General features: G+C 46.0%; 1 protein-coding gene across 1 annotated transcript; it reads left to right on the forward strand.

The window, feature by feature from the left end:
• The first annotated feature begins 3,793 nt into the window (after positions 1 to 3,793).
• LOC111869983 (cuticle protein 21) lies at positions 3,794 to 7,110 on the forward strand. The gene is made up of 2 exons (XM_023861886.2): positions 3,794 to 3,805; positions 6,255 to 7,110. Exons 1-2 carry the CDS (start codon positions 3,794 to 3,796, stop codon positions 6,933 to 6,935), a joined length of 693 nt encoding a protein of 230 aa, XP_023717654.1. The 3' UTR covers positions 6,936 to 7,110.
• Positions 7,111 to 11,542: the final 4,432 nt, after the last annotated feature.

An 11,542-nucleotide genomic window follows, 5' to 3' on the forward strand; every position in this document is an offset into this window, starting at 1 on the left:
CAGATCTGTAGCAGATCACGCAGCTTACATACTGTGTACAATACAACGCCAGTGGTTTCATGTGTTTGTAACGTGCCTCTGATGATGGTTTCTTTTGAACCGAAACATGTAAGGCGAGTGAAATAAATAAGTGACCTAAGAACGTTGTTACACTCGACGGATTATTCATTGACAATTTGTGAATGATAGTGTAACGGACCAAATATGAAACAATTCAAATTATATTTATTTGTTTTCTAAGCTTTTTCCTTTAAGGGATATATCTTGTTTCATTAATTCGGATCATCCGTTAAACGAGGACTTCCTTTTCTACCTTGAAGATTGAGGCAGCAACTTCCTCCGAAACGTTACGTCTACCAAGGATGTCGCATGCCAGACTACAGAATTATTCATAGTCGTCACCATAAGAAACTCAAGTTAAGAGACTCTTACAAGCGGCAAAGACTCATGTTCCGGGTTAAGGCGCCGTGTAGTTTGGTAGATGCTTACCGAGGTTCCGGAGGAAAGTCTTCTACCCTGAAGACTACTACATCAGCCACTTGGAACTGCAGCGGCAGTGAAATGTTACATGATGTGGCCGACAATTGCGATACAGCTCTCATTTGCTGTGAGGCGCGTGGAGCAACAGCAGCCTCGGGGTCTGCAAGTGCGGGCCACATCTGGGGCAGCTCAATTACAGACCGTGCGCCCCGCCATGATAGCAACTCGCTGTGTGTATTGTTCGTGCACGGTTTTCTAAATGCTTTTCTGTGTCAGCCCGAAATGCAGCTACGTTAAATTGCTTAACTGTTGTTTATTTAACGACGCTGTTAGGTGTTACTCCGGCCTAATCAATGCAACATTCCGCCATTCGCCTGGAGAAACTGAGGACAACTACGAAAACAGTCAATCAGGATAGCCGGTGTCGCATTCGAGATTCGAACCAAGTAACTCTCGCCCCCTTGCATGTAGATCGTTACCGCTATAGCAACCCGTTTGGATATTTCATGCTACTGCATCATTTCCAAAGATTACTTCAATACGAAAGACATGGCTTGATCACAGCTGCATATGAGGAATCCCGGAAGCTTCCTCCCACCGGCCACAAGTCCCTCGTGCAGATTGCACTGAAGGGAAACGAAACTGTGGAGTTTTATATTACGAGTGGGAAACCTGGTTACTCACACAAGGGAAAGATGTAGAGAACAAGGCGCTGAAGATATCATTACGATCATGAAGTCAAAGACGATGGAATAGTTTGAGAATGCAGAATGCATTGGAGAGATCATAAAATGTTTATCGGAAAACCTTAAAGGACGATGACTTTTGGAAAATCTAGGTATAGAAGAGAGGCTAATTTTGAAACGAATAAACTTGTGGGATATGAGGACGTGAGCCGATCCCAGTGGCAGCGAGGTCTAAAGCATAAAATATCTCCGCCCTCTCGAACACTGGGATCGTGGGTTCGAATCCAACTCAAGGCATGGATGTTTGTCTGTGTTGCCCTGCTGTTGGGCTGATCACTCTTCCAAGGAGTCCTACCGACTGTGTATAGACTAAGAAACTGAAAAAGCGGCCAAGGCCCAACAGAGGGCTTCAGAGCCCTAATACGTAGAACAGAATGAGGGATATGGCTCAGGATATGGTCCAGTGGCGGGCCCCCGTGAACACGGTAATGAACCTTGTGATTCCATAAAATGTTTGGAAATTCTTGAGTGGTGGAGAGACTGGCGGCTTCTGAAGAAGGACTCGGTTCCACGAAGCTGGAGTGAACTCCGATGTTTGGACGTCAGATGTTGCACGGACACACAGGAAACACTGCTGTCTGCAAACATGTCGACTGCGTGAAAACCAGAGCTACAACTGATAAATTAACACAGCCAGTGTCTGTACTAAAGTGAACTACACAGAATTAAATTGTGAAACTGTTAATTTTCATTGTAACAGCCGCTGAGAATCCACTACGAAGCCCCATCATTGGTTATACGGGATTTCGTATTATTACCTTCCCATGCTTTCTCCCATATTCCTTTCCAGTCCTACATGTTATCGCCTTGCTGTTTGTGCGTCTGTGTATAACCGAACATTTCTGTTTTCATTTTCTATAGGGATCCGTGTAGTATCAAAGGAAAGCAGACGCTTAGTTCTTCCCAGAACATCTCGTTATATTATTTTACAGTTCATATATCCACATCAAAAGAAGGTAAGGTAAGGTTATCCCTGTAACAGGCCGCGAAGACCAACAGGGTTGTGAGACGTAGAGCCTCCCACATTTTCTTTAGACATTATGCACACAGATGGCGGTAAGGCTGTCAAACTTACGCGCCGGCCGCCCTTTACCCCCTCACAGTAGGATGAATCCTGGTACTGATTTCTGTTAGAGGCTGAGTCGACCCAAGGGCCATAGTGCGGCTGGAAGCATTAGGTAAACTGAAAATTCCACCTCATCGGGACTCGAACCCGCGACCTTCAGGCTTCTAGCACAGTGCCTCAACCAACCACGCTACCGCGTGCCCCCTAACCGCATCAAAACATTATCAATATTCACATAATAGATACGAAACACTGAAACAAAGGATTGCTTGCTTGTTCGCAACATACCATACGAACGATGCCAACGCTCGATAATTCGTTGCTATAGTAATCCCGAATTTCGTAGTGACAATGATAAAGGGATGTGCAGAGAATCTGTGGGAACCTTGTGAAGAAACTGAGAGAGCTCTGAGTGAACAGGAGCCGTGAAAGTAACATCAGTGGAACCTGCTGTCAATGTCTTGCTTGTCCTTGTCAAGGATTGCAGAAGCCAAGATGTAGGTCAGGCTGAACTTGAAAAATATCACTTTCTATTGTGCAAGGCCTTCTGCTCTACATGAAATTTAAGCCTCAAGTTCACCTAAATAATATCTGAACATTCAGTCCGTATGCAACAGGAAACCTGCTACTGCTGTTTAGGGAAACAATCGACGTTTTATGTGAGAACCGTGTGGAACACAGATACAGAATTCAGAATATTGGTGTGTTAAAGGACGTGGTAAATATAGTAACTGACGTGCTTTAAAGGGTTGTATGCCAGTCTCAACGCATAACTAATGAGACTTCAATACCTTCTTGTCATATCATACATGGTTTTCCTCAGTAGCCGTCTTTATTCTCACGTTCATTTTCAGAAGATATATAATTTAAGTACCAGGCGGGTGGAGAAAATAAGATAAGTCTGCTACGAGAGAGTTAATGTGACGCCGTGTAGTTAGATAGTTCACTGGCGTTTCGGAGTAACATACTGAATCTGTATTCAAAGCCAAAGAGCAAGCAAAATAAATAAACACTAATTATTTGCTTGATTTTATTTTTCAACTCTGTAGATGTATGTAGCTTGTTCCTTCGAAACGTAGGCGACTTGCGGGACTAAATGGTGTTACATCGCAGAAGATCAAAATCTTCACAGTTATCGCTGAGAGAACCTCAAATCCAATCTGCCTTTCGTTAACCGCAGTTTCATTTCTCTGCTGTTTAGTGAACGGAAAAAGCAATATACTGGAAAAGCGACTAACCGGCGATTAAGGAATTAATCGGCCCAATTAATGGCGGAGGTACTTGCTGCACTGCAAGACTTTCTCCGCTCGTTGCGCCATGACTCACAGGAATTAGATTCCAACCGAATTATTGTCTAGGGGCCCGGGGGGGAACATTATGGTCAAGGTGTGGTGGCGGCGCAAGTGAAAGGACGTCACACCGAGCGGGATAAGCCCCTTACATCACAGTGGACAAGTATATAAACTGAGTGCAGCGGAGAGGCTGCGACACATCGGCAACAATGGCCTTCAAGGTACGTGAGTCACAGAGACACAGAAGAGTACGTTCTTACGGGTTGTAACGCCGCACATTTCGGTACAAGTCTACAGACGTTTCGGAGACACATATCGCTCTTATGTTGACAATCGAAAAGTAAGTCTGGGAGCAACTACCAAAAAGACAGAATGCTTCTACACGGCGCCACAACCCGCAAGCCTGTACTCTGAGAATGTCATATTCAACTCTGTGATAGTGTGTGTATTTGGCAGCTTGTGCTTTGTTTGTAGCTTGTTTAACGATGGTCAATCAACTGAGGTCTTGCAGTCCAGTGAGACGGACGAGAAACACAGAAGCGAGGTAGCTGTTTATATGATAAGAGTACCTCATAAATATAAGACGGAATTCATTGGAATATATTGTAGCGAGATGGGCGGATATACCAGGGCCATTTCTGGGCAACGGCTCGGTAAACACGTTCCCGTTGCTAGGCAGCAGATTCTTAATAATGCGATAGTTGGATTACAACATTTAAGAGATGTGTTTTCTATGTGGTCCGCACCGATGTTTTAAGCGAGACGAGGTTTAGAGCTTAGTCAGTTCTGTACGCGAGCCTGTGAAGAGAGGGCTTGAGCTGGAGGCAGAGGAATAACCATTGTTGGAGCCGTTATCAGGAAACGTCTAGTAACAGACTCAGAACAATAGACTGTGTCCTCTAGTGAACTGTAAAGCGTGGAAATAGCGATCGTCTTATAGTTATTCACCAATCCAAACCCCGTCTATAGTCACTCTAAACCGTGACAATATGAAAAATATGGTGCTAATAAGTAGGCAGACAGAGCGAGCCAAATTTTATTATTTGTGAACATAATGTGGCATGTAGACCCGTTGCTAGGAAACGACGGCGAAATAAGCAACTATAGAACAACCGTTGCTAAGTAATGTCTCTGCAACCAACGGCCGTTGTTACGCAATGGCTCAGGAGCGATTACGTGGTCACCCTAACAGATACGAACACAACAATTGCACTGCAACGGAGGAACGGTGTTTCCTACGCGGCCCGTGCCGAGATGTTATAAGCAGGGCCAGTTAGCTGACTTAGACCACTGCGGTTGTGTGAAATGGACTCAAGAGCTGTACGAGTATCAAAGAGTCAAATAAATCCGATTATCAACCCGAAACCCCGTCTAGAGTCAGTAAAATTGCGACAGTATGTTCCTACTTATTTAGAGATAATTTAATGATGCTGGTCAGTTGCACAGATTATATAACGTGGAATGGTAGGATGAGAAGTCAGTAATGAATTGGAATGGACGTGGAGAGAAAAAGACGGGTCAAATTCTAGGAACTATGTCAGAATAGACTTCGAGGAACTGAGGTAAGCACATGATTCATAAGTCGCAATAGTTGCTGGGTTCCACGAGGACCGCGTGTTGCAGGGCTACAGAACTGAGGAAGTATTCGTCCGAAGCCAAAGGGCCACACTCCGGCAACGGTACAGTTTAACACCCTCTGTGGCGCTATTTCGCCCCACGAAGTTGCTGGTCTATGGAGACCTGAAGCCCTCACGCAGGAGGCTCTAAAATTAGTGAAATAAATTATGTTCTCGGATTGTTACACCGTGTGAGCGATATTGCGGACGTTTCAGAGACGCATGTTGCCTCCGTCTTCACCATGAAGTGTGGTATGTGTGTATATATCTATGGCTCTACAGCCCTTCGTTGGACCTTGGCCGCCTTTTCAGTTTCTTAATAGTATACGCACTCGATATGGCGCCTTGTCGCAAGGCCGCTAGATACACACAGAATAAACGCATATACAAATATCCATGCCTTGAGTGGGATTCGAACCAACGACCTCAGTGTTCGAGCGAGCAAAGACAGTTAATGGCGTAGGCTGCGCGGCTAGTGTGATCGTTTGTGTATGTACAGGTTCCTATATTTAAAAAACAACAACGGGAAGATGATTTAGTGTTGGGATTGGTACTTCATCTGGGACAATACGGACAGTGGACCAGTGAAACTGTGCAGCTGGCCCTTAAATGGACCACGGAGATTACAAAAAAAAAAAAGAGGGCAACATGTTTCAAAGCGGTTCCCCATCCGTTTTAAACAATTCGACATCGTAAAATCAGTAAAATGAAAATTACTGTCTTACATAAAGTGATGCCGCGAAGCCTAGTAGATTGTTATTGGTGTTTCGGAAGACGGTTCTGCTTCCATCTTCAGAACTGAAGATTGGAGATCGAAGTGCTGCGTTCTTCTGAAAGGTCAATAACTATCTACCAGAGTGAACACGTCACAACTCATAAGATGATATCTTTAATTACAGTTTGGCCAGGGAAGCGGCAATTCGCCATAATTCGTCGGATACCGGTAAAACAGCTCAAGACACGTTCAGTGCAAGGCATATGAAACACTCAGCAACAAACCTGCTGTCTCTAACAATGCAAAATAACGTTACTAATCCGGACTCCTTGATTCCAGCTTATCGTGCTCGCCGCCGCCGTCATAGCTGCCGCTAGGGCGGGCATCGTCGCCGGCCCTGCATACGCCGGCCCTGCATACGCCGCCTCATGGAGCTGCGCCACCCATGCGGCCTATGCCGCCCCTGCTGCATATGCTGCCCCTGCTTATGCTAAGGTAGCTGCACCTTTAGCTTACGCCGCTCCCGCCGTGGCTAAGGTAGCCGCCCCCGTGGCTGTCGACACCGATTACGACCCTCATCCCCAGTACAGCTACGCTTACGACATCCAGGACCATCTGACGGGCGACTCCAAGAGTCAACATGAGTCCCGCGACGGAGACGTCGTCCAGGGCAGCTACAGCCTGGTGGAGCCTGACGGCACCCGTCGTACCGTCGAGTACACTGCCGACCCGCACAACGGATTCAACGCCGTCGTGCACAAGGAGGCTCTTGCTGTTGCCAAGGTAGCCGCTCCTGTCGCATATGCAGCTCCTGCCTACGCTAAGGCAGTGGCACCTGTGGCGTACGCCGCCCCCGCGGTCGCCAAGATCGCCGCCCCTGTTGCGTATGCTGCTCCCGCAGTCGCCAGAGTTGCCGCCCCTGTCGCCTATGCAGCTCCTGCCTACGCCAAAGCCGTGGCTCCTGTGGGTTACGCCGCACCGGCTGCCTATGGATACGGCGGAATCGTCAAGCACTATTAGTTCATCCGTCTCACCCTCACATTCGCTCACTGTCACTCCCAGTTCTGTAGGCTTTTGTAAATAAACGTTTTATTGAAAGTAGTTGCTTCTCGTTTCCGCCTCACCCTCACATTCCAGTTCTGTATCACGTGTGGTTCTGTACGCTTTGTAAATAAACGTTTTATTGAAAGTAGTTGCTTCTCGTTTTGGTCTCACCTCCTGGACACTGCACAACGGCGCCACTCAGACAGCTGCCGAACAATGGTTCCTGCCACCGAAAGTATCCACACATGGACCGTAAACTGGGTCCAAAACGTCTCTAAGGGTGTGTCACCACTACGTCATCAATATACTGTTCAGCACACATTGGGAACCACAACCGCCACACCGGAAATCTCACTGAACACACGAGGACTTTTCCTCCGTAAGATTTCCTACTCAATATATGACGGACCCTCAAACCAAATTTAGACAAACAATAATAGCTGCCAACTTTTCTTGTTATGTGCTTGGTTAGAATTTCGGCTGCGGTACCGGCTATTATGATTAAGGCTTTTTGTGGTTTCCCTCACACGCTAAAGACAAAAAGAGGGATAGTACCTTGACTAGGCAACGGCCATTTCCTTCAGATTAGTCATCCCACTATTCATCGTTAAATAACCCACAAAAATAGCAGTAAATAATACAGGATAAACCTAACAAATTTTTACAATGGAGCCACACGTGGAGAACTGTGGAGCACATACTTTATTTCGCAGCGAATCACAAAATTACGAAATTGGATAGGTTTTGCCTACTGAATAACAAACCAGAGACAGTCGACAACGGGTGGTCCTCTAGCTTCTGGATAGAACGAGGGGTATGAATAAGTCATTACTAAATGTCACACAGGGCCTCGGATTTAGACAATGACTGGCTCAGGGTAGCTTGAAGATGCACGCAGCAGGTTCTTCCGAAACGTTGGTACCCACCTATTGCAGTATACAGCGTTATACCCAAGAAGACCACAATGTAAGTCTCGCATGCATTTTCTTTCGTCATTTCTCCGACGTAAGCTACATGACCTGCCTTCTGTCCGGCCGTCTTAACCCTCACTACAGTCGAGCTGAAACGCTGTCACGCAATGCGGGGTTAGGACTTCGCACGACAGATGTGCAATCGTCAGAAACAGTTGGAGAAAACCGTCAATGCAGCAAGAACAATTTTCTTTATTGTTTAGCCTTTAAACCTGCGGATGTGACAAGGCTCAGGCGGTCAGCCGCTGGATTGTCACCGCGGAGTCTCAGGTTGTCTCGGGCGACTTCACACGACATTCGTGGCGGAGAAACTGCGATTGAAGCAGGTTCTACTCGGAATGCTTTCTATTTACCCCTGCTGATCACAATTCCATCATTGCTCCATGCTCGCCTACGACCAGCCCTTGTGGTGGGCAACAGCCCTGACCCGGCACCTGGGTGGTCACACAGTATGGAAGGCACGTTTCCTTTCTTTAAGCTGTACTCGTAATAACCAGTGAACATGGGACAGACAGTACAGGTATTCACAACTCTAACGTTAGACATCTCTTGGAAGATCTAGTCGTAGACGGAAGGAAATTAAAGCACACCATAAAATGCACTGTAAGATGGTGTGGGAGCTGGAACAGCTCAGTCGGTATATTGACTGGCTACGGGCTGGATGATTGAGGGGTGACAGTTCGAGTCCCAGTAGGGTGAAGAATTTTCTCTCCTCCACGTCGTCCAGACTGGCTCTGGCGCCCACCCAGCCTCCTATCCAATGGGTACCGAAAACTCTATCCCCGCAGGTAAAGCGACCGAAACGTGAAGCTGATTACTCTAAGCTACAACATATCCTTGTTATATAGGGTCCACATGGACCACAAAGAAAACGCAAGTCACGTGACTGATACTCAGCGAATGCATTGGCGTGCTGATTGCTGCCTAGCAACATTCGTCCACTGAGACAGAGGTTTGATTGTTGCACGTTGGATCGTGTTTGCGGAGCCGTTGCCTAGAAATGCGTTGATCAAATCGGTTACAATATATTTCGTCCAAAACATCTCTGAGATTATGTCACACCTTCGGTAGGTAATCTTACGAAAGAAAAGTTCTCTGTGATAAATGGGATTTGCGGTATGGCGGTTTGATTCCCATCGTAAGTTGCATATAGAACATACTTAACTTCCTAAGTATGACGTAACGAACGTCACTGTCTCATGATGACGCAAAATCAGAGATGTTTCTGACAGAGCATAGTAGCGTACTCTGTGTTGCTTGGTTTTCTCCAAAACATCTGTCAAGGGAAGACGTCTGTACTACGGACATTTCAATTGTCTGTGAACAAGATGTTACTTCCCAGTTCATTAACACGCTGGCATGAAGCGCAGTGCGCAAGCGCCACATGACATCCCGCATGATGAACAGCACTCAATGGACAGCTTGGTGGGGGGTAACCGGTTGGAATCTTCCCAAGCGACCGTGTACCTGTCACTACTTTCAGTCGCTTCCGTGGCGCACATTAAGAAAAGGCACCATAAAATTAGCCTTGACCACTCCTTAAACTCACTCACTCACTCACTCACTCACTCATGGAGCTGAGCCCTTCTTGAGAAGCCACTTACTTTGCAGCTACTCATGAACTTCCCAGCATTTTATGGAACCCGAAGGTTCATTACTGTGTTCAGTAGAGCCCTCCACTGGTCCCTATCCTGAGCTAGATTGATCCAGTCCACACCACCCCATCCTATCTCTCTAAGATCCATTTTAATATTATCCATCCGGAATCACAATTCAGCAGCAGCTGAACTCTGAAGAAGGAATGACACTCACAATATGAAATTGAAGTTTTCTAGTACGCTTAATAAAACTGGGAATGAGGATTCCAATCGCATAAAACCACCCCGCAACATTTCCGCGTCGATTTAAAAGACCTGATTATTATTTACCTTTATTTGTGATTCATTTTTATTATCTTTTACTTTACCGCACGTATGGGCAGAACTATACTGTAAATTTCATAACATCTTTGGGTGTTCCCTATTCGGTCCGGGGTAGTGAAGAGGAAACACGAAAGTTACGCTTTTATGTGTACTATACTGGGTTACGGCTTTCGTCTGGTAGGTAAGAGGGAGGGAGAGTCAGTAAATACGTCCACAAATGGACATAAAACGTAAAACTTGTGCTATTCGAACCTGGAAGAAGCATTTACGTATTTCTCGACATATCCTCCAACACTGATACACTTGTCCAATCGCTTTACCAGTGCGTTGAAACCCGCAGCATAGAAGTCTTTTGACTGTTGTATGAGCCAGTTCCACACCAGGTCGGGCATCATCTGTAACTTTTGGACGTCCTTGAGAGGATTTCTCGACCCAGCTATGAACCGCTTTACGCGACAAACACTTCCCACCGTAAACAGGAAACGTTTCTCTATGAATATCCTTTGCAGTCAGTCCTTCTGTCCACAAAAACGGGGAACAGAAATTTGCCTTTCGGTAGCATTCTCCTCAAGCACGGTCGTCATTTTGACTACTGAAACAGCCTTTGAACATGCGCATGCAAGACTGCTCCTTAGACTGTCATGAAGTTGGACTGTACTGCTACGTAGTGATGCACATAGGAAACCTATTACACGAATTAGTTGTTTTACTTCCATTTGTGACCTATTTACTGACTGCCTCGTACGTTTGAGGAGCCGGGATTGACCAGGCGACGGGCTTCACGAACGAAGATATGGGGTTCGATTCCCGGCAGGGGCAAGAAATTCTGCAGACCGGCTCTGAAGTCCGGCCAACTTCCTGTCCAGAGGGTACCGGACCTGTTTCCCACAGGGTAGAGCGACAGGGGCGTGAAGCTGACCACTCTCCTCCATCTAGTGCCGAAGTGCCTGATTAATCAAGCCCAGGGATAACTTCGACTTTGGGGATGTTAGAACTAGGGTAGGAATTCGGGGTCAAACCACCGGGCGATATTTCACTTCTGATGTCACAGTTTTCGTGCCGCAACCAACAGCATTAGGAAGTGGGCGAACGTGACCTTTCTGCAACTCGCCCAGGGCAACACGAATGGAGATACATTATCGCATGCTTTGCGTGCTAGTCTCAGCAAACGAAAGTAGAATTTCAGACGTTAATTTGCGGTCTTGCAGACATGCTCATGGATGTACACTCTGTGCCACATCCTGTTATTGTTTACTTCATTTCGATGTTAAAATCTACTCAGTCTTTTCAACTGAGCATGCTAGCTCAAAAGGTTGACACTGCTGACTTCTACTACGGAGGTATCCGGTTCACACCTGGGCGGGACATAACAATCTTGACTTTTTTTTATCTAACTCCAATAATTATACAATCTATCCATTAAATGTGGATAATAAGTACATTTTGTGGTTCATTTACATATAGCAAAAGGAAAGAGAGTACTTGACGTGGTGAGCATATTCCAATGAACATGCTCAATACTTATTTTAACTGCTTAGTAATATGCAGTTAAGTGTTGTATTATTCGAATCTGGTGGGCAAATCTGATGGTTTAAATCTGTTTAGCCTCCTGATTTCCCCTTCGTCGTCGAGTAGTTTTTGTGCCAAGTCGTTCGGATGGGCCTGGAGTTTGATTTTATACTTTTTTTTT

This window comes from Cryptotermes secundus, unplaced genomic scaffold (genome assembly GCF_002891405.2).
Source record: "Cryptotermes secundus unplaced genomic scaffold, Csec_1.0 scaffold2419, whole genome shotgun sequence".
Taxonomy (NCBI): domain Eukaryota; kingdom Metazoa; phylum Arthropoda; class Insecta; order Blattodea; family Kalotermitidae; genus Cryptotermes; species Cryptotermes secundus.